The sequence below is a fragment of the Channa argus genome, chromosome 19 (assembly GCF_033026475.1).
Source record: "Channa argus isolate prfri chromosome 19, Channa argus male v1.0, whole genome shotgun sequence".
NCBI lineage: Eukaryota > Metazoa > Chordata > Actinopteri > Anabantiformes > Channidae > Channa > Channa argus.
Genome location: NC_090215.1, coordinates 4,583,735 through 4,607,424, shown reverse-complemented (window position 1 = coordinate 4,607,424; position 23,690 = coordinate 4,583,735). Strand labels below are relative to the sequence as shown.

The 23,690-nt window shown below is 38.4% G+C and overlaps 1 protein-coding gene across 1 annotated transcript in view; it reads left to right on the top strand.

The window, feature by feature from the left end:
- Positions 1-2,341: 2,341 nt before the first annotated feature.
- The window catches only part of si:dkey-225n22.4 (collagen alpha-1(XXI) chain), a 55,496-nt gene continuing 34,147 nt past the window's right edge, over positions 2,342-23,690 (top strand). Inside the window, exons 1-18 of the mRNA XM_067486817.1 lie at positions 2,342-2,487; positions 10,450-10,567; positions 10,809-10,945; positions 11,279-11,398; positions 12,554-12,670; positions 12,852-13,038; positions 14,148-14,313; positions 14,402-14,624; positions 15,962-16,135; positions 17,178-17,255; positions 17,389-17,400; positions 17,665-17,754; positions 18,894-18,947; positions 19,036-19,089; positions 19,992-20,045; positions 20,129-20,182; positions 20,378-20,431; positions 20,673-20,726. Coding sequence (XP_067342918.1) covers positions 10,489-10,567; positions 10,809-10,945; positions 11,279-11,398; positions 12,554-12,670; positions 12,852-13,038; positions 14,148-14,313; positions 14,402-14,624; positions 15,962-16,135; positions 17,178-17,255; positions 17,389-17,400; positions 17,665-17,754; positions 18,894-18,947; positions 19,036-19,089; positions 19,992-20,045; positions 20,129-20,182; positions 20,378-20,431; positions 20,673-20,726 — 1,707 coding nt within the window. The 5' untranslated portion in view covers positions 2,342-2,487; positions 10,450-10,488. The remainder of the gene's footprint in view (positions 2,488-10,449; positions 10,568-10,808; positions 10,946-11,278; positions 11,399-12,553; positions 12,671-12,851; positions 13,039-14,147; positions 14,314-14,401; positions 14,625-15,961; positions 16,136-17,177; positions 17,256-17,388; positions 17,401-17,664; positions 17,755-18,893; positions 18,948-19,035; positions 19,090-19,991; positions 20,046-20,128; positions 20,183-20,377; positions 20,432-20,672; positions 20,727-23,690) is intronic.

The window sequence follows — 23,690 nt, the reverse complement described above, 5'->3', positions numbered from 1 at the left end:
AGGTTCAACTGACACTATGTGAACAAAAGACACAACACAGGACAACTCACACACTTCGAAACAGAACAATTACTGATTAAGATTTAGGATGTGGGTTGTCTTTTTAACAATGAGATATTAAAGCAAATTCACCAAAAGTTTTAAATCTTTTACTTTAATCCTGCACTTTCATGCATTGTCAGAAATCAATTGGTTTTGAAAGTTTCCTCTTTTCATAAAGGACTGTCCTTTATCCTTGAGGGACTTTTTGTACACACCCTTTGGCCTTCAGCGACATATCTAACACTGAGTATGAATATAGCCAATGTAAGCCTGCACATTGCTTTAGTGTTTTTAATATGTCTGCACTATTTTAAGGCCAGAAGTCCAGAAGCACATTCCCTGAGGCTACCCAACTGTTAAGTGGTAAACCTCTGGCACGTCAAGGCACCTTTTGTTTTTATGGCTGGTGCATTTGTTACTAGTAGGTTGTTTCACTATTGATTTGCACAATTTTAATACTGACTATATATCATTCCAGCTTCTCTTTTGTAATTATGATATGTTGTGCATTTTGTTTTAATGCACATGGTTTTGTAATTGTTGACAGAATAACAGTTGAATGCTTTCCAAACCCCTTTGTCCTCTCCCTCTGTGTCTGTATCTTTATGTGGTTTGGCTTTTCAATTTAAGGGTATTTAGATTCTGAGCTCGAAAGGCCAAGACAACAGCAGAGTTCCTAACTAACACCAAGAGAACAGTCGACGTGATCACAAAGGTCCTACAGTGCTGCTCCAACAGGGGGCAACAGCAGTTCAGAGTTGATAAGCGCAGTGCTAAAAAACAGCTGCATGGTCTCATTGTGGCTGCAAAGCTGCTAAATTAGTGCTACGTTGCTTTTCACGTGCAGTTAAACTGTGAAGCACCAAATACACTTGTGATAAGGAAGGACAGACAGGTTAACAGAGGGAAATTGTTCCCTCAAATTCAACCCAAAAAAAGACAAGGGACACGTGGAAGCCTGTCTGTTCAAATTCAACTTGCATCTCTTTACTTTTTCATGACAGAACCTTTAGAAATATTTATTTTAATAAAGTTTCTGAATGTGAACCTTCAGTTTTTTACTCTGCTTTTGTGTGTGCGTACATAATATTGCGTATATTGTAATTTTCCTTTGACCTTTTAAGTAAATGAGTAAATGTTCTGCACTTATATAGCGCTTTTCTACCTATTGGCACTCAAAGCGCTTTACACTGCTTCTTATTCACCCATTCACACTCACACTCACACACACACTCATACATCGATGGGGGAGCTGCTATGCAGCTGGCCAACACTCACCGGGAGCAACTAAGTTTGGGTTCAGTGTCTTGCTCAAGGACACTTTGACATGTGACCAGAGGAACCAGAGATTGAACCAACAACTGTGAGATTGGTGGACAACCGCTCTACCTTCCTGCGCCACAGACGCCCACAGTTATGTCCTTTTTTCTGTTTTGGTATTAACTTTACGTGGAAACGTGAACTGAGGGTTACCTAACTGACAGACTTTAAATATATTGAAATAAATAAAAACGTAAAAGAAAAAATGCAGTTCATCTTAACACATGCTGGTTCTGACCACAAACACACTGTGACATTTATTTAGTCATTTATAGTAAAATATATAAAAGGAAAGTGCAATAATCTGATTCATAGCAAAATGTTAATGCTATAACACATGCTGCAAAGAAAAGAACAAATTCAGATTTAATGAAGGCATTGGTAGGTTAATATTGAGGTATTTTGCACCTCATAGCTACCTTAACAGATAGCTTGAACTAAAAGCATTAGACTATTTGTGAACATGCAAATTCATACAGTAAGTTGTAATTACAATCATCACTTCAATACAGTGCTTCCGTATCTGTTACAGATGCTATTTCATCTCTCACCACAGTGTTTCTTCAACCTCTAATTGAAGTAAACTCCTGCACAGCTGCTGTAGAAACATGCTGACCACAGCTTTGCCCACGTTTATGGTATGACTACTGAATCTGGTCTCAAATCTTGACACATGTTCTTGGTTTCAGAGTTACAGCATCCTATTGTACTATTTTGGATTTAGTTAAAGGCTGACAACCTTTAAGCAATAACTTAGCCTATATCTGTCCCTGTGTAAGCCATAAAGGGATTATCAGTGTGGTTTTTAGTTCATGTATAATGATGAACAAATGAAAGATGAAACACCTCAACACACAAACTCCATTGTATTTTCATGGTGTGGTCAGTCTGTACATCAGGAAGAAGTGTGTGAGTGTAAATTCATGTGGCTCCACATTAGTCTCTGTAGTGTCAAATTCTGTGGTGAAGCTACCCACAATTTATAAAGGCTGCCCTGACACTCCCACCACTCCCTGTACCAACCAAAGGGAGGACGGTCACCACCAAGTCAGGGCTCCACTCTCTTTATTTTCTCCTCTAGCAAAGTGCTACTCATCACTGGCTTGCTGCATCTGTCAGAGAAAGGTAAGGTATCTTTACTGCGTGTGCTGTTATGTGGAGCGTAAGGCTGCTTGATCAGAGTGCTCAGTGTTTGATGGGTCGGTTCAGGCTGGGATCATACAGTATGATGTGATGTGTCTTAACACTAATCAACATCAAAATTGTGTTACATACATGGAGACTGTAGAGAAAAGTATGTTTAGAAATAGTATTGGTGTTTGTCTTTTGGTCTCATGGTCGGTTGTTTCATTTAATACGTACAGCCGCAGCTGTTTGTGTGATAACTCTAAATGTAATGTTGTCAGTTACAGTAGTATTTTGTTCCATACTCGATGTTACCATGAGTTTGGTTTGGCCACAAGTGACCAGCCATGAGGACAATGAGAAGACAAGCTAAATATACAGCCCAACTGCATACATGAACTTCTGTGATTATGGGTCAGCAAGGTCCTCTGCTTTACTACAAGGCGCCAGACTCTTTCTGTCTATTTGCATTTTTAAGTTGAGTCTGTAAATGACGGACAAGGATTGTGGGATGGTTTTTAACACAGTCGAGAGATAAGATGCTCATTTGTGTTTAGGACACATAAAGTAGGTTAAGGCTTTACACTGGAGTCACTGCAGTTACTTTTGCTGAGAGATATTCATGCCATTAAATGTGGTTAACACCGTGTTCCTCTAACAGAGGAAAAGAACAATTCATAAGAAATAAAACAGACATTTGCTCAGTTCTGATACAGTCTTTCTTGATCTGCTGTGACCAGTTGCTAATGGTGGCTAACGTTGATCTCTCTTTAATGCTTGAATCTAAAGAACCATGATTTTGCTTGAGCCCTTTGTAACTTCTGTGCTATTCTATGATGAAGCCCCACATATGGCAAGTCCGGTCAGTCCATAGAAATACTGGGTTTAAATCTTGGTTTATCCCTGGATAAACATTATAGAATTCTGATCGGACAGTGGAAACTTCTGGACATCTCTGAGATTGTAAAAGGAGAAAATAATCTTAAACAAATAGGATGATAAGTAAACAATAGGTTTAGTTTTCCCCACTGACATTGTATTGCTATAGTCACAAATGTTCCAATAGTCTGAAAAGTATTACTGTAAGTACAAAGCAAGTAATACAGCACTAAATATTATTTATCTGAACGTAGGGTAAATTTTAAATGGGTTTTCAGTATCTTGGAAAAATAAGTGCTAAGTTTGTGCATGTTATGTGAATCTTAGTAGTTGTATATATTCAGCATACATTCTGCAGTCTGCTGGTAAAAACCATTGTAGAAGCAAACTGTGGAACATGAAAGAAAAAAAATGATGATGAGATGAGAAACATGCATTTGGTTCTCTAAGTTTGTTGCTGTTGCACTTAATTAGCTGGGGGTAAAAACATGTAAAAATCAGATGTAGAGGTCCTTTAAATTCACACCAGAATAAAAGTGTAATTAGAACTAATGTCTGAATTTACATTAATCAGTTAAGTTTTCATTGCATTAAAATAAACTTTACAAATCATTCTGCATGACTTTGTAAAAATAATAAACTACTCAACTCAGCGGCAGAATGGTTCTTTATGGCCCATGACTGACACACACACACAGACACATAGACACAAACAGACACACACAACTCACACACACACACACACACACATCTGGATGGCATGTTCCATGTTCATGGCCCCCATGATAATTCAAATGTTAATACCTATTAGAAGTCATTTAAACATAGTGCATGTAGTCCTTGACTTCTCCCCCTGCACATTACATGTGTCTTCCAATGAATTAGACCCCAGCCCACCCACCCCAGTTTGGACACTATGCATGTTGTGAATCCTGAAACATGAAATCCAATCCCTATAGAAAAGTAGTTGAGGAGCACTGTAATAAGCTGTATGATGAAACAAATCATGCCATGTAATAAATTACTTACATTTTAGGTCATTGCAAACTGACTTTATGGTTACAACTTTACAATCTAAAAGAATTCACAGAATCCTTTGAAAGGTGGGACTTCTGTATGTAAATAACACAAACATTTAATTAAAAATAAACACAGGGCTTAAACACACTGACAAAATAATATCCTGCCAGACCCAACATCTGATAATTTATTGCAATGACAAAATGAAATTGTCATCCATCATTTAGAAATGTAGTGGATATGAGCATATTATTACAGCAAATGTATACTGCAGGATTCCTGGAGTTGCTGTTGAGTCAACTTTGTTTCGTAAGCCAAGTAAATGCCCTGAGCATCCCAGCAACATCTGTGCACAAGGAAGTGAAGATGGTTGATGTGGTTCATATGCTGCAACTTGGCTTTACCAAATGTATAGTGACATTTGGAGGAACTCAGGTTTGGTAGCAACATATCCACATGGTGTCTGTAATGTTTAATTTCCTGGGGCCTTGAGGAAGGAAAAAAATGTGTCTTTGAGTTTTGTGAGGATCCGACTTACAAATCGAACAACACAAAACAATATCTTCTGGCATTCTGCAGTATCTCAGTGCTGTCACTCTGTCCTTACAACTTGTATGGCAATACATTGTACGGACGTTTTCTACTAAGAGAGCAGGGCCCGTTTGAGAAAGTAAAGCCTGTTCCTCCTGTTTGAAAGCCTGTTTGAAAGTTCAAGTGGCTATTTTAGGGGCTGAGATTTGGTTTAGGGTGAAGGTTAGATTTAAGTTAATAGGGTCTGAGTTGGGGTTTGGCATGTAATTGGGATGATTACAGTCAGGAGCTATGGAATGAACAAAATGCTTTCCAAAGATGTGTGTGTGGTGGTGGGGTTGGGAAGTTTTTAAAAGGTAGAATATCAGATTTTAAGTTTAGTGTAACATTAGAGCAGCTAACTTCACTGATTTGCAGTGACATGTTTCTGACCTTTTTCACTCCACAAAGTTTGAGTTATTGTAGCATCTTGTGGCTCCATTTGGTGGGAAGAACTGTTTAGCTAATTGCTGCCACTCTATCACTAAAGAAGCTTAAAAATCCAGAATTAGTGGAGAACAGCTTCCTGGTGTCATTGGTGGTGCAAACCTTGTCCTTGTAGTGTTCAATTTTTGGTTGGTGGCGCTGATATTAAGGGGGAGCATATGGGGTCTTGATATTGTGCCACTTCCTTTCTGAAGCTCTGAATGTGAGGAGCTTTTTACAGATCAGATCTGTGAGCCAGGAATTAGCAGGTAAGGGACGTGAAGGTCTGAAAGACGGGGCAGAGACTATCCAAACAGGTACAGAGTGCAGTGCAGAAGCTGTCTCACTGTCTGTGTCTGTGCAGAGAACTTGTGGTGGGGGTAGGACTGCAGAGTCCAGGGAAGAAAATTGCTCAGGACTGAGAGTGCTGAGGTTACATAAGAAGAGTGGGCTGTGGATATTGGAAGGTCTAGGGAGAAAGACAGTAACCTGAATGAAGAGGTGTTCTGATAAATGCAAAAGAGTGAGTGATGTTGAGTGAGGTGCGGTGGTTTTGGGTGAGAATGAGGTCCAGGTGATTGCCAGCTTTGTGGTTTGGGAGTAGGGACCAGATTCTGATCAAATGTGGTCAAAAGCACAGGGATATCAGCAGCCTGTGGTTTACCAAGGTAGAGGCCATCTTTAGTGATGTGGCTCATCATGGAAGGTACCCAGCTGACCCGGTGCTCCAGAGATTGCAGTCACATTGTAATTGGTACAATAAGCCTGAGTGGGTGATAAATTAATAATAGGATTTTTGGGGGTGTTGTAGGAGAAGACTTCTAGTTAGTCCAGTCCAACCTGTCCTCATGATGGCTGAGGAGTGTGAGAAAAGGTAAACTCAGAAGAGAAGGCCGTTGGACTGGTCATGTACTCTGGGGCGATGCAGGCTTCTGTAAGTGCCAGCAGCTGAACAGCTGACTGTGACAAAGACGGACTCATTAAATGTAGATTGGCAGAAAGATTTAAAAAGTAATGGTGAAAGTCCTCTGGGTGTGCAGGCAGTGCACATGTCAACTTTGGTGAGAGCTACATGTCCTGCATTTACAGAGAACAAGGATCTGCTAAAAACATTTAGACAGTGAAAAATGACACAGTTTTTTTAGGCTCAAAAAGGAAGTGAAGGAATCACAGACATAAACATAAAAATAATGTGATTGACAACATCTCAAACAGGTACCGTAGACGTGCAGGTCTTTCACACCAATGGCTGAACATGACGGCTGACACTTCAGTCCACAAGGTGCCCTGTTGTTCATTGGTTGTGGCTGAAACCACCCACTTCCTAAAACCAAACGAATGTATGTGTTTTTGTTCAATGTAAATGCAAAAAACGAATAAAAGAAACTAAATTTCAGTTTCACCAGAAGAGCTAAACTTTCTAGCTGCAGTTAATAAAAAAAAAAGGACTAAATCAGCACAACCAACAAAAATTGAAGTTAGGCAGTTAATTATTAAATAGTAAATGTGATTACAAATGTTCTTGCTAATTACGCTTAGGATGCCTGGACACAGTACGGCAAAATGGGGCCCTGGTCACAGACAGGTAAAAGTTTCCCCCACCCCTCACAAAAATGACATGCAATTGAAGCCATCAAGTCATCTGTAGACGTGTATGGCCTCCCCTGCTCATTTTTTAACTGTGGTGGGTGTATTTTGTGTGTATTTTTGAGGTCAAAGGTCAGAGGCCTTCTGTAGACTCATTCAGTATTCCATCAATGTTAGGATGGGATTATGCGAGGCCACCAGATTTGATTATCCAATAAGATTATTAGACAAGAGAGGCAGAAAACAATGTGTTCTCTCTTTTATAAGATAAAGAGGAATGGTAGATGGTCTTATACAGCACTTTTCTACCTATCGGCACTCAAAGCATTTTACACTGCTTCTTATTCGCCCATTCACACTAACAATAACACACACACTCACACACACACACCGATGGGGGAGCTGCTAAGCAGCTGGCCAACACTCACCGGGAGCAACTAAGTTGGGGTTCAGTGTCTTGCTCAAGGACACTTGTGACCAGAGGAGCCGGGGATTGAACCAACAACTGTGAGATTGGTGGACAACCGCTCTACCTTCCTGCGCCAAAGTCGCTGTCAATTCAAATTCTAATAATGATCCTAACTGCATCACACACTTCCTAATCTCAGCTGTTTGTTAAAGCCATGCCCATTAAAAGGAATTATTAATAGGGAATTTAAGAAAATATTGCTTTATCTACATCTTCTTTCTCTAGAGAGTCACTGAACACATACAGTTTTTCCAGTCTAGTCACGTTCACATATTGCTTTTGCAGTGTTGCTACTCATTTTAAGCCCATGGGCCACTTGTTGCTTGCATTATGCTGACAGAGCAGTGAGACACTATAAGCACATCATGCAAATGTAATAACTTTGTGAGATCAAGAAAGCTGACTTTAGGCCAGTGGCTCTTAACCCTTCAAGCCCCACTACACCACTATACCTAATCTACCCACTGGAGATTACGTGGATTATGTGTGTTCAGTCAATCAGAAACTGAAAGATAGCATTTTAGATGAAGGCGAAGAAAAAGATAATTGGTTTTTTCCAGCATCTGATGGACAGTTTGGAGATTTTATAGAAACTATATTTAATTTATAATATTTGTTTTTATATATTATTATATTAATATATTATTGGTTAGATTTTGCACTGTGAAGGTCATTACTGATTTAATTGTTCAAGCATTAAACTATCTAATAAATCAGTAATGAAAATATTTTATTTATTTAGTTTCATATCAAATCACGTCAGCTAATTTACCACAGCAAACTGATATGATGATGCTTCTAGCCCATCTAAATGTTCACAAATGTAAAATAAATGTAAAATAACTCATAACTAAACTAATATAAAACCTTAAACACAGACCACCTGGACATTTTACAGGCTCTCTCTCATAGGTCCACATGATAACATCAATTAAATAACAATAATTGGAGACTGAGTAAATAGAATTGTCTGATAACAGTTGATTAAATGTGGTTCAGACCCAACAGGATGTGAGTGTTTCTTTGATTTCCTGTACAGGTAGTGAGGCTGTTGTAAACTGTGAGTCTAGACTGCTGATTTTTGTCAGTGTCCTCTGTTACAGCCGCTTTCCAAGAAAAATGCAGTTTGTCTCCAACAAACCTACTGTGATGTCTTCATTCAGTAGCATTGTAGATCAATCCCCTATGAAAAAAAATAAATTGCGACACCGTTACCTGCTTTTCTTACATAGGTTTACGTACTTTGTAAGCAACTCCACTGAACTGGTTTTACCAGTTTAATTTAATTTGATTTCTTGAACATAGCAGTGGTTTATACTCTTGACCAAATGTTTTGGGGTGCAAAATGTAACATACTGTATGAAAGTGCATTGTTATGACATTCTATGACAAGTCAAACATAAAGAGAAGTAAAGCTACCGGAGCTGGGAGGAGACTGTCACAGAAAGGTTGTGGTAGCTGTGCTCTCTTCAGCTATCTGATCCTCCCCTGTCTTTAAAGCTCCTGCCAGCACACTGCAGCCCTGTGTGCCATGTTTTCCCGTCCCAACATAGCACTCACATTGTTATTTTCTCGGGCCCGGCTTTGTGGTCAGTGGAAACCGTGTTTGCACTGCAAAGTGCTCCACAGAAAAAAACACAGCACCATATGTTACATGGCACAACATGAATACTTTCAAAATTATTTTACAAGCAAGAGGAGGACAGAAAAACATGGGAGAGCAAAAGAGAAATGTAGTGATTTCACAAGGAAGTCAAATCTCATTCTCAAGCCATATATCATACTGTTTGTGCCAACTTAATATTACATCAGCCTATTTATTGCACTTTCTATGGACTCTTGGAAAGAGTCCTCTGGTTCTTACTAGTTTTAGTGCATGTATTAAGAAATCTGTATATATTAGACTGTTTAGAGCCCAGGATTTCTGACATACTTTAGCACGACCATTTGATTGTATGGAAAGATGTAGTTAAAGTGAACAGTATACTAGACTGCACAGACATCGACTTTAAATATTTGAAGCTTGTTCATCTCAAAGCTCCATTGCTGTCTTGAAAATATGAGTTAACTAAATCTAAAAATAAAGTCCAAATACCGTACAATGTTAAGCTGAGTTTTTTTTTTTTTTTACAAACAAACATTCCATTACATAACATTAGCCTTGATCATGGTTAAGGGCTTAAGTATACTTTTATAACCATGGAAAGAAAACTATCAGGAACAAATTTAACAGGTATTAAAAACTTACAAAAGCTTCAGCCACGAAAGTTTTTTTTTTTTTAAATATAGGAAACAAAAATCTCTGGTGAGTTTCAACTCTCTCTAAACGTGTTTGTTAGAAAACTTACTTTATTACGTTGAGTGAACTATCATAAGTCCATTAACTGACCTCAGTCCAATTATTAATTTATAATGAGCAACAAATTCCTACAATTTCACAAGAATTAAATAAATAAAAATGTATTGATTTTACTAGTAATCTTAAGGCCAATTTTTTAACACCTGTTCACTGAACAAAGACATTTTTTAAAATAAAATGTATTTTACACATAAAAATATAAAGGAAAGTAAAAACATGTTGCTAAAATTAGACATCAGTTAGAGTTTATAAAAGATCAGGGGTTTCATTACCTCATAATGAGGTTGTATCAATGCTCCCCACATGGTTTAGTTGCAGACAAATGCAGAGACAAACTAAAAAGCACAGTTCTGATAATCAGGTGGCAGCTTAACGTTCTAAGCTTTTTGAACCACTGAATCAGTATTTTTAAAGTCAAAAATAGCGACACCTGCTGGCCAGATTCTTGCATTTCTTTAGGAAAGATTAATCTGAGACCACAATAGAACAGGGAGAATACAAGTGGTCTGTATGCTGCTGTTATTGTAGTTAAAAGGTGATCACCTTTAAATAACAGAGCAGAATGAGGAGAAGCCAGAATACCAACTCAGACTTTACATCCATTAATCTTTTTCAGAATTTTTCAGTTTTTGTTGCTTTGTTTGTTAACCAGGTTGGACTGGACAGAGGTGGACAGCTCTCCTGCAGAGCCATGTTGCTTTGGCCAGTATTGAGTGCAATATTGCTACTGAACCTGCTGGAGGCTGCAGAGGACAATGATGTCCGTGCAGGTAAGAGGTGACGTTAGAGCCCAAGCAAACTGTGAAAACACATTCCATACATGCAAGGCCCTTTTTTCATCATGGTAGATAGGAGCCAGATTTTTCCATAAATATGGTAACAGCAGTATGTTGTCTGTATTAAATATATAAAACAAATATGTTAAAAATGTCAGTTTAAAATTGTAAGTCTGTTCTCTTTGATCATTATGTGAATCTATGTGTGTGCGTATGTGCATCCATTTGTACACAGGCTGCAGCACTGCTGTAAATGACCTGGTTTATATTGTTGATGGCTCATGGAGTGTTGGGATCTCTGACTTTGACACGGCCAAGCAGTGGCTTATCAATATCACCAGCCAGTTTGACATCAGTTCCCACTACACACAGGTACTATGAAGTAGATTATACTGCATGTACTGACTACAAATTTCAGCTTACATATAATACCAGTGCAGATTTATTATTTTTAAAGTTTTAAACAGCAATTTACCCTTCAACTGAAATTGTTATCTGCATTGTAGTTCACATTCATGCTGCATTTTTTCTGTACCAAAGCAGATAGTACTTCAGACTGTGGGTTTTTATTCAAACCTGTACTGTAGAATTGTACTAGGATCCTCCTGATAATTCAGTTGGACTTTCTACAGGACCTGAATCAATTCCCAGATTTATTAAAAAAACATTTCTTTTTTACATTTTGTCCTATTGCATCTGTGTTAGGTGGCTGTTATCCAGTACAGTGACACACCTCGCCTGGAAATTCCTTTGGGGAAACATCAGGGCGGAGCAGAGCTCATCCAGGCCATAAGGAGAATCACCTATCTGGGTGGAAACACACAGGCAGGACAGCAAGTTTTCTTTATGCAACTCTGTCAGTCTAATTCAGCAAGCAGTAATTATTGGAGTGACTTTGCTATGCACGCAACAGTGGTGGTCCAAGGGGGGAATGTGACCAGCGCTTCTAAAATCTAACCTCCGCATTTACAATCTCTAATCTTAGTTTAAGGATCCTTTCAGTCATTGTCTAAATGTATTGTATTGTACACAAACACCATACAGACGCTGAAACCAACAACAAATCTTCTCTTCTCATGTCAGTCAGTCACATTGTGGGTTCTTCATAACAAAACCAAGATCCTGATTTTTTTTAAAAACGTCCCCCTACATGCTCCAAATCGGCACTTTCTGGTACTGCAGCCAGTCAACTGTGCATCTGCCACATTTAAGGTGAATTTAAGCAGAGTCCAATTAATGTGGACAAAACGAAACATGTCACCAAGGGACCAGCTGACAACAGAGCTCTATGGCATAAATTAATAAGCTAAACAAAAAAAAAAAAAAACTAACCAAATCTGGGTAGAAAAGTCACAAACTTGCTTTTAATGTCTTTTAAGTTTTGAATATACAATATTTATTACTCCACAGCTGGGCAGTGTTCATGGGTGTTGACATCATGGCAGCTGCACTAGTGTCTTGTACTGGGGGATCAAGGCACCTGCGTATGGTGGAAGAATAAAACAGGTTTTGCTGCTAAAATATACTATAAAACATCTCATAAACAGCTTCCCTGCTTCCAGTTCTTCCCTTGAAAACCCCAAACTAATAAAGGGACCAGGCTGAGGCTGGTTTTGGACAGGCAGACTACACTTAGGCACAGACCAATATTTACTCACCACAGGTGCATCTGTAGCAACATGACCACACAGCAACACCACAAGCACAGAACTGGTCAATAAACATCCAAGCAAGTTACGTGTGGTTGATTTTGTGGATCACATGTTCTTGGATAAATACAAGCCCACTTTGAATTCTGCGTTTTGGCAAACAATTGATCTGCTGTATCTGGTTTTATATGCTACTATAGTACCAATTACTCCCAAAAAGCATTTTTGAGCTGTTTATATAATTTCATTTGGACTCTGTGATGATCACAATCCCTCACGGCATCATACTGTTTATCATTCACTTCATGACTTTGTTCTGACTGCTTTGCAGACTGGAAGGGCCATCAGGTTTGCTGTGGACCATGTCTTCGCCTCAACCCAGCGGGCAAGTCAAGTCAAGAACCGCATTGCTGTAGTAGTCACCGACGGCAAATCCCAGGATGATGTGGTAAATCTCACACTTTTATTCTTTCTATTGAATAAAAACATTAGCTGGAATTCTATTTTGTTTTTTCTTGTGACACTGTTATTTCTACATTTATCTTTTGTCAGACAATTAGCTTTAAATAAAAGCTCTTTTTTAACCAGTGGAAGCTCCTTCTGACCACAAATAGCCTGTGTTTCTTTAGGTGGATGCCAGTATGGAGGCACGAGCTCAGGGAATTACAGTATTTGCAGTTGGAGTTGGCAGCGAGATCACCATCTCAGAGCTGATATCCATTGCTAATAAACCATCATCCACCTATGTGCTATATGCTGAAGACTACACAACTATTGACCGTATCCGAGACTCCATGGAGCAGAAGCTTTGTGAAGGTCTGTATTCGAAGTATTTCTTGCTCGTCAGGTGTTTTTTCAGCCACTGTCTGATCACTACAGAAACTATAGCCCCTCTATGGCTGCAGTCAGGCCTGTGGCTGTTTCTGTCCCCCAAATGAAGACACACACACACAGCTCTTCTTTTGTTTAGTACAGAATTATTTACAGGACTTCAGGTACCACTGTAAAGCTGTGATGCCCTTAATAAGAGTAGTGCATTGTGTTCTAATTTTGAAAGATATCTTGACATTTAAATTGCAACAAACAAACAAAGAAAGAAAAAATAAAGAAACTATAACAAAAAACTATGGCCATGATTATCCTGCATGTCTTACCTCGATAGTTTCATATCTTCATATCAATCTTTCCTGTCTTGATTCTCTGGAGGCATTTGCCAATGTCCTAGTGTTGTGCCACTCATTTTTCATCAGGATGGAGAGTTTCCTAAAGAGGTGGCAGAGGCACTCGCACTAATGACAGCTAGCATTTGGTTGACTTTTCCTAAGCTCCAGTTTCGTCTCACTGAGCCAGTTAACTTGCTAAGGTGTGTGATATGAAGTAGGTCACTGCCAGCAAAGAGCCCAGTGCAAAACACTTTGGCCCATTGAACCATAAAGCTAGCTTTAGTTAAAAGGTGAGTCATAATTAATGTTGCTCTGCTTGAAATAGTCTTAATAAAAGTAAAAGGTTTAATAAGCTATAAGTGTTTGCAGCTAGTTAATATGTAACTTGTTAGTCAATGCTGGTTCAGCACCACAATCGCTGAGAGGGCAACACTGACTGGAAGAGAAATGAACTTTTCCATTTAGGTTACATTTACCTTGTTTTAGTGTATTATCATTGCAACAAATCAGCTCATGTTTATTGTTGGATATGTTTTTTTGTGATACATTTAGCTACTATTGTGTTTTTTTGTTGTCTAGCATAACTTTACTCACTTTAAATTCACCTCCACAGAAAAAAGAAAAAAAAAAAGTTGCATGAACAAAAATCACTTATTTGTAGAGTAGAAAAGGAGAAAAATAAAACACCACCAAACTGCAAGGTAACCAAGTCCTTCAACGTTAGTTTTTAGCAGCCTGAATTAATTTTCCTTTTGTTTCCAGAGTCTGTATGTCCAACACGTATCCCGGTGGCTTCACGTGATGAGAAGGGCTTTGAGCTGATGGTGGGCATGAACATTCAGAGAAAGGCAAAGAAGATGCCGGGATCTCTGGTTTCTGAGACAGCCTATGCCCTTTCTAGCTCCACAGACGTTACTGAGAATACCAGGTCTCGAAAGATGCAATGAAGTTCTTATTTGTACGTCCCAAACACCAGTGCCACTTATTGCTGTTATTTTCTTTTACTGTTATACCAGGGAGATTTTTCCAGAAGGCCTCCCTCCATCCTATGTGTTTGTAGCCACCCTGCGCCTAAAGGGGTCTTCCAGCAAGCTGACATTTGACCTTTGGAGGATCCTGTCAAAGGATAAGGAGATCCAGGCTGCAGTGACACTGAATGGGAAAGACAAAACGGTCACCTTCACTACCACGAGTACAAGAGAAAAAGAACAGAGAGTCATCTTCAAATTTGGCTTTCAGGTTGGTATTGGGATGAAGTTATGTCCACACAATAGTATGGGAAGAATTTCTCTGTTGCCCACTTGTCATTTGGCTGGGCTTTAATAATGATAATTAATAATTGACTACTGAAGATTGCTGTCTTTAAAGTATAATATCTTTCCTAGTTGCTCAGTATATGGATAGTATTTCAAGAAACACAAATATAAATTTGTCTCTCAAGGCTCTTAATAGCATTGCATAAATTAGGCTTTACACATATTTAGCATAACATTAGATGAATGAAACAGTCCAAAGAGTGACACTGGATCACAGTTCCTTTAAATAAAAAAAAGTTAATCTGCTTTAAATTGGTCTCCTACTTAATAAGCTGATCATACTTGTGATAAATACACACAAGTATCAAAACAGCTTCTGTTAGTTAATATAAAGAATACTGTGCACAGCTAAAATCTGTTTTGTTTTTTTTCTACACTGCCACTGAAAGAACACATTGTGTAAGTAAGTGTCACTGCCAATCTTGTTTTTTCCTTCATGTTGGTTGCTACTGTATGAATGAATCTGACTGGGACGACTTGCACAGTGCCAAGCTAGCAGTTATTTGAAAACTATCTCTTATTTAGTTTATTACACAGCTGAACCTTTGTAGATGAAATGTGATGGAAGCAAGGAGGAGGCTCAAAGAAAAAGTTTCCTGCTTTAACCACTGTATTTCCCCTGTGGAAAGCAGTGAGTTGATGTGTATTTCTTGGAGCGCGTGCCTCTGTTTCCATGGCGGTACAGCGTAATAATACATCCTGTTGAATACACCAGGTTGTTTTTTCCAAAAGACACCCACCACCCTTCATCCTCACATACACCTACAATGAGAAGAGGCTTATAATTATGCTGTTTGTGTTTCCTCGTGCTTGATTTGATGTAGTTTGATGTGGCACAAGGTAGAAGTATTTGATTTGTCATTTGGAAATGCTGCTTGAGGCCCAGGCCCAGTGAAACAATAAGCTGCTCTGTTTCTCTGTGTGGGTGTAGGGCTTGAGCCTTTAAGAAAAAGATTGTTATGGAAAAAGAAAGGCGTTCTTGGTTGTAATACCTTGCTGGTCATTTCTATTTGTAGAGCCCTGGACAAAGTTAGATGAAACACAGGCACACATGAGACTGCCAACAAAACCAGAAGGCAGAGTGAAAAAGGATTTGACAAGTTAATAATTGTTTTGACATCTAACTTTGGTCATGAGTGGAAATTTGAACAAATGTGTTTCAGTTTCATAAATTAGAAAACTTTCATGTTTCTAATATGAATGTATATTTGGTAAACCTTAAAAGATACTTATAAAATACATGTTGTTTCTTTATTTTAGGCTCTATATAATGGAAAATGGCATCAGCTCAAACTCCTAGTGAGACCACGGCAGGTCACCAGTTTCCTTGATGATCACCTGATCCAGGAAGTCCCATTGAAACCAGTAGAGCCGATTTACATCAATGGGGAGACGCAGGTGGCTAAGATGAGAAGTTCAGGAATTACTGTTCCAGTGAGTACGTCTAAAGGGTAGTTGCACAAACACCAGACACTGAATCCTCTCTACTCATGTTTGGTTGGTTGTAAGCCTGCAGCTGGGATTAGCTTATTCTGTCTGTGCCATGTAACACAGACAAACAAGCTGGTATGTAACTAAGTTCATTACTGGACTCAGACTCTCTAAGGGGCAGGGGCAAAAAAAATGTAAAGGCCACCAGATATCACCAGAGAACAATGAGGCCTGATTGATTAATTGCTCCACTTTAGGGACAACCTCCTGCAGTTGTGGTCCAGAAGCTATTTAAGACACATTAGCCAGACATGTCACGTAGGCTCCACTAGGTGACATGAAGCCCAAATCCCTGTATTTTTAAAATATTGCCCTACGTGATTTGACTCAGTTAGGACTTTATTTGAATACATGTTCTTGTGCAGCAACCAGTCAACTGTGCTGGTCATCAGTGGAATTAGGGCCACTGAAATTAAGTTTGTACAATATTTATATTAATCAGCTGAAAGTATTTAATTAGCCATTATAAATTCAACACGATTTAATGTTGTGAAAAAATAACATTAAAGTTTTCAAAAACTTCAAGTGGAGTGAATACTTTTTATAGGCACTTTAAAAAGTATTCATGCATGCATATCATAAAAGATGTGAGGTGAGATGAGGACACCATAGTCATAATTTTGGAAATGAATTTGAAGTGTTGTTCATATTTGGTTGTTTCTTTGCATGGTAGAGTTTTAACTCACTAATTTGTGAATGCAGTGACAAACTGTGTGTAATGACAATGGTTTTCAGAGCTGTTCCTGAGCCCATGCAGCAATTTCCACTACCAGAATCCTGTCTGTTTATAATGCAGTACTGCCTGACAGCATGAATATCATGGCCATTCACTATTGTTTTCTGTTCTTGTCTCTTGTGTACAGAGATTTCTCCTGAATATCAGAATCCTTTAATATTCTAGTGAACTGCGAATGACATTATTATTTCTATGCAATAGAAATATACTACAACTAAATTAGAAAATTGTTCAATTCTGTTGAAACAGGTTGAGCTTCAAAAGTTGCGTCTGTACTGTGATCCTCATCAGAGTGAGAGGGAAACAGCTTGTGAGATTTATTCTGTGGTAAGACCTGTATCTAATGTCTACAATCATGGCCACACTTTTTTCTTACTGCACAATTCACTATATTGCTGTGTGCATGACACTACAATGATAGTCATCATTATTTTTCCCCTGTCTGTCCTTTGATGTACAGGATGATGAGAGGGTAAGTGCAGTTTCTCTCCTGTTTTTCACGTTTTTTGTCGTATTGTTCTTAAAAGCATTATGGCACTGATGAAATGTAAAGGAAGTGATACTTCAAGTAACAAGAGATTATGTAGTGGTTTGCTTCAAGGTCTCTTAACTAAAATTTTAATTGTATAAACCTTGCTCTAGTTGGCATCATCTATATGTTTTTAATTTTCCTATCTAATAAAGAAAGTTCAGAATGTTTTGTCTTGCAGCCCTTTATATGTTTGTGTGTTCCCAGTGTCCTTTGAATCGAACAGCCACAGCAGAGGAAGAAGAGTGCAACTGTGTTGTTGGACCACCAGGGCAGCGTGGCCCACCCGGACGAATGGTAATATGTACTGTACATATGCACGCACACACACACACACACACACACACACACACACACCAATAAGTCATGCTATCAGACTTTTGATATGTCTCTTCTCTATCTAGTGTTTTGAGTGAAAACACAGAAACAATAATGTTGTGTTTCTGTGTGTGTTTGTGTAATGAATCATGCTATAATCTCAGCTATTTTGGTTATAGTATGATAGTTCAAAAACATGTCTTTTAAGCTTCAACATTACTGAAAAGTCAGATTCAACAGTTGTTTACTCAACATGTTTAATAAAGTTTAATGGTTAAAGAACCGTAATCTTTTCCTGATTCTAACGATTTCTTGCATAAACACAGCCTCACATGGGACTTGGGGGTTGGAATTGGGTTTGCAGTGCAACAGTCCTGCACTTTATTCACCCTCCATCCACCCTAATCACCGCCATAAATGTTGTGATTCATTTTAAGTTGCATCAGTTACATTTTTTGTTCCATAATAAAATTTAAATTGCCTATACAGTGTATATTGCAGGTTAAAAACCACTGCAGTTAATCATAATTTAGAAAAATGTTGAAAAAACTACAAAACAAAAAGAATATATGTATATGTATATATAATCATATACTGTATATAATGGCCCTGAGATTGATCTGTGACCTGTGAAGGGTGTTACCCACCTGTCCCCCGATGACAGCTGGAGTAGGATCCAGCCCCCGTGACTCATACAGGATAAGTGGTGACAGATAATAAATGGATGTATATACTGTATATATAAGTAATTCTTATTACTCTTACATCTACTTTCAAAGACGGTAACACATTAGTTTCTAGTTACTTTTGTGTTACTTTCACAAAATGTCCTCATTAACTAACATCTACATTTGGTCTGATTTAAAGTAAAATCATGTAACCCCAGTTACTAATGTCACCTACACATCTCTATGATGGTTGTTACACATTTTAGTGCTCTAACCCAGACTAGATCTAAACATTCATACATCCTACTTACAAGGCCTAAAGCTTAACCTGTTTTAACACAAGATGAGCTGCATCTGAGCAGCTACCCTGCTAAACTATTTATTTAAGCCTATGTATGTCAAAAACTATCCACTATCTATATGTTGTAATACTGTTCTGTAATTCTGCAGGGTTTACAAGGGAAGACAGGGCAGGAAGGACCACCAGGACCTGATGGCAAGCCTGTAAGTCTGATGAGTTTCTTCCTTGGTAGCTTTTTCATGAGCTTATACTGTTTGTCCTTGATGGATTCAGTGTTGTTTCTTTCCCCAGGGTAAAGATGGGAAACCTGGGGAATCCGGCCCACCTGGATTACCAGGAATTAGGGTAAACAAGCTGTGCAATCTTTAAACAGTCACCATTTAGGTTGCAATTTCTAACCACTTGAATTAAATGTATGTCAACTCTAGACTTTTTTATTTCTGAACTGATTCTTAAGTAAATTGTTTTTTAAATACCCAGAGAACCTTAGGCACAGCCAGAGATAAATAGATTCCCTTATGATCACAGAAAACATTCTGTCTGATTGTATGTAGTTGTGATCAAAGCTCCACTTTAGACACCAGGAAAATATTACACTCCTTTCATTTCATACAATTTTTTATATATTGAGATATATTATTATATATTATTCTCCCCCCATGCTTCTTTTAGGGCACATAGTCAGTTAGGCTAAAGATGATATGGTTATAAAAATTCTATATCCTTTACCATAATTGTAGTAAATAGTACTTTTCTACCTATTGGCACTCAAAGCACTTTACACTGCTTCTTATTCACCCATTCACACTCACAATCACACACACTGATGGGGGAGCTGCTATGCAGCTGACAAATGCTCACTGGGAGCAACTAAGTTGGGGTTCAGTGTCTTGCTCAAGGACACTTCGACATGTGACCTGAGGAGCAGGATTGATGGATGACTGCTCTACCTTCCTGTACCACAGTTGCAGTCTTAAAGAGGTCAACAGTTAGGTCAACAGTTAGGCTTAGTGGCTTTAAACTCAAAGATGGTCTTTACAAACACTATTTGGCAAGATGACATGTGGAGCACACAGTAACATTATGCACTTTGAGTTGTGTTTACTCTGTACTATTGTAAGTCATAGAATCACCTTAACTCAATCAGTCTGGGATTTTTCCAAACAACATAATGAAATGATACTGTAAAGTTAACATGGATAAAGGCATTTTTGACTTTGATTGCATGTCTCACTTTGAATGGGTAGGGTGAAGAGGGCCCTGCAGGGCCAAAAGGTGAGCCTGGTCTGCAAGGGAAAAAGGTAAAACACGGCCGTATTAGTGATGTGGCTTTTCTTAGTTCCAATTGCTGACAGTTACCAGTTCTTCTATTCATGTTTCTCAGGGAGACAAAGGAGAGCCAGGCTTAATGGGAGAACCAGGACCTCCTGGACCCAAAGTAAGAGTACTTTTGTTTACTGCAATATTAGGACATTTATACACACTTAATATGTTTAATAATACAGTATTAAATGAGCACTTGTTCTTTGAACTTTCTCTTTTGTACCCCTTAATTTTACCATCAACATAAAAACATTCTTGGTGGTAATGTGGATTCAAGAATACAGCAATTCATTTTTACATTTTTATGTAGGGTCTTCCTGGAGAGAAGGGCAAAGCAGGACCACCAGGGGAGGCTGGATCAGTGGTAAGATCTAGTTCTATTTAAATGTCATGTGTCTAACAGGTATTAAACCTGGTTAACTGACTCACGTTCTCAGAGATTGTAAGAATAGTTAGATGCACAGTAAAAGTCTCATTCTGGTGCTCTAGCTAGGCTGTGAGTGTGTCTGCATGTGTTTTAGACTTCTCCTGTCACAGCAGTCTTAGCAGTACAGTGTCTTACGTGAGACAGATACTGTAATAGTGTGTGTTTTTTGTTCAACTAGGGGGAGCCAGGACTACCAGGCACCAGCGGACTGGTCGGATTCCCAGGACCAAAGGTCAGTATGCTTTTTCGATACTAGGAAATTAGTTGGGAAACTCATTCATACATACTGTACGTGTGTGTGTTTGTGTGTGTTGTGAATGGGCGAATGTGAAGCAACGTTGTAAAGAACTTTGCATAAAAGCCCTTTACACGCAGATCATTTACCATTTACGTACATAACCCCGAATTACCAAAATTCTGAGTTTGCCTGCAGGGATTCGCTCCCATTCAGTTACCAGGGCAGTAGTCATGATACATTAAGTAAAACTTAATGTGCTGTTGGTGTTTCAGTTCACGCCAAGAAAAAAGACGCTACTCAGACAAGTTTTTGTGTAAAGGAATGTTTTCACCAAGCTAAATTTGTGCACAGCAAACAGGGAAAAGGCCTTTTCCAAACTGGTGCCACAAAGTTAGAGGAACGTGTTGAGGAAGTTGTGCTTATTGATCGTGTGTATGCGTGTGTGTGCGTGTTTGTCTTCATGCTGTGATGAAGCTAACTCAAAACTCACCACGAGTGCCACTTTTCTTCCACTCTGTATATTTTCTCAGATATATTCGCAGTTGTTTTTCAGGTTAAAATAGTTTGAATGAGTGTGGACATGTCTTTGCCATACACTGTGATGAATGAATTTGAATGTACTGCCACCTGCATTTTACCATTACCTGTACATACCATTAAGACACATACTGGAAATAACTTTCTGTCTTAGAACATATCGTCATTGTACAAGGTACATTGCTAAAATTTGTTTACTGCTATGTATGATGTTGAGTTAAAATACTTTAACACCAGACCATAAAGGGAAACTGAATAGCTTCCTGTGTGAAAGCAAAACAATCAGCCTTTTCCTATGTTAGGGATGAAAGCATGTGGAAGCGTATCAGACAACTTCAGTGACAACCATCAGTGTTGAATCACACTGTATTTCTGAAAACACTCCACCTCTGTCAATTTAGGATTAATTGCATTGCAAGGGTAAAGCCCTTACACGTAAACTATTTGGGACGTCCCCCTGTGGTAACTTAAAAAGAACATGTAGCTAAATGAAAGAGCACATCTGCAGGCATGAGCACACCCACTCACTACAAGTGTGTGATGCTATTTTGAGTTCCCTCTGAACTCCTCTGAGTGAACCAGTTTGACTCGCAGCCACATTACTTAGTAATTTCGAACTCTCTGTTATCATAATAAACTACTTTCCCCAAGAATCTGGAAGTGTTTTGCACCAACTGGAGGGTGGGAGACCACAGGGAGCTGAAACAGCGCACAGTTGGTACCATGTGTGGTAAATGTGCCTCGGAAAGACAGTGAGCAACCAACTTTTCAAATGATTGACAAATCATCAACCAACTGGTAACCAACTGTACCAGAGTGTGTCCTAATGAGGTTTCCCACTCAGACCAAGCCTTCTATGAATTGCATTCATCATCCTTTCTTTTGAGGGTAAAGACTGGAAAAATGAATAGTCTGGGTCTGTCCAAAAACAACACAAATAATGAATTAAGATAAATATGGAGCAATTTTCTTATGTAATTACCACAAAATAATAAGCACATTTACTTGCTTTAAATGCATTTTAGGACAAATTAGAACCCGGTTTATTTCGTTGATTAACAAACTGACCCTTATATTTTATTAATTACTGAACATGTGTAGTACTTTTACTTTTGGACTTTGTACATTTTTAGGCCAATACTTATACACTTTTAATTGAGCACTGAGTTTGTGTACTTCTACCACCTCTGCTCACAGTTGAATTCATTTTGCTATATATGGGGCTGTGAGGAGAAGACTGCTCAGATTGGCCATGATATTGTGTGTATATGAATTTATTGTTTGGCTAAGGCCTGGAAAACATTATGCATTAGTATGCAGTTATTACTGAAGGTACATAAATGCTTTTGAAAATTAGCTGAAAGTCTGCCACAGTAGTAATTTAATAACTTTAAGGAGGTAACAAATTCCCATGAACGCAGTCATTTACTCAAGCTTCCCCCCCGCTTTCTATAAATGATTTTAGGGGACAGCCATACACATGGACCTATAATTTCATAATGTATCCATTTTAATAATTTATTACATGTCTAGGCTGTTTATAACCAAAGACACAGCTGGTTGGGGGAGTGTTCGGTATGTGGTGAGGGTATTGTAGTTTTTTATGTTGTAATAATTTTTGTTTTTGATAGTATTTTGGAATTGAATTTGGATTTCCATTAAGATTTAGTTGATTGAATCAGTGGTTTTATTAGTTTCAGTTTAGCTCTTATTTCATAAACTCATTAAACTATTTCAATATAGTGTAAGTTGTAGTGATTTTACACTATGGTAAATATTGCTACAGACAAGTGTTGAAGATTCCACATTCACACCACTACTCTTTATTGTGTCGTGTGTCGTCTAACCAAATGATGCACAAATACATGTCTATTGACATGTTTTTACTGATACATAATACTGGCTGTGTAGTAGCAGCATGTGTGGTTAGCTAATGCTTTTGTGTGTTCACAGTGTCCTTACTTAATACTTGTCCTTATAATACTTAATGCCATTTAATGAATTTGTTGCTCAAAGTGACATGTGTAGAAACTCTTGGTTTGAAATATTACTCTGCTTTTTGCTAATGATGTGGTTCTGCTTGTTTCATGCACTGGGGGGTTCACAACAGAGTGTGTAGTGGCTTGGATAAGTCAGTGTCACCAACTTTATTGTCATAGTTGTTCATTAGAAAATGTTGACTCCTCCGTTCAGGTTAGCAATGATTTGTTTTTGAATTGAGAGGTTAAGTGTCTTTGGAACTTGTTCATGAGTGAGTGTAAAATGTACTGGATCCAGGTCAATGTGGTTAACATGCACCTAAGCAGAATTTACTTCACAAATACCTAAGTAGCCACACAGATGCAAACAGCATTAATTGTCCTTTATTCTACAATTCAGTATGTGGCTAAATAAAAATGTGTAGAAGACTGGCAAACTACC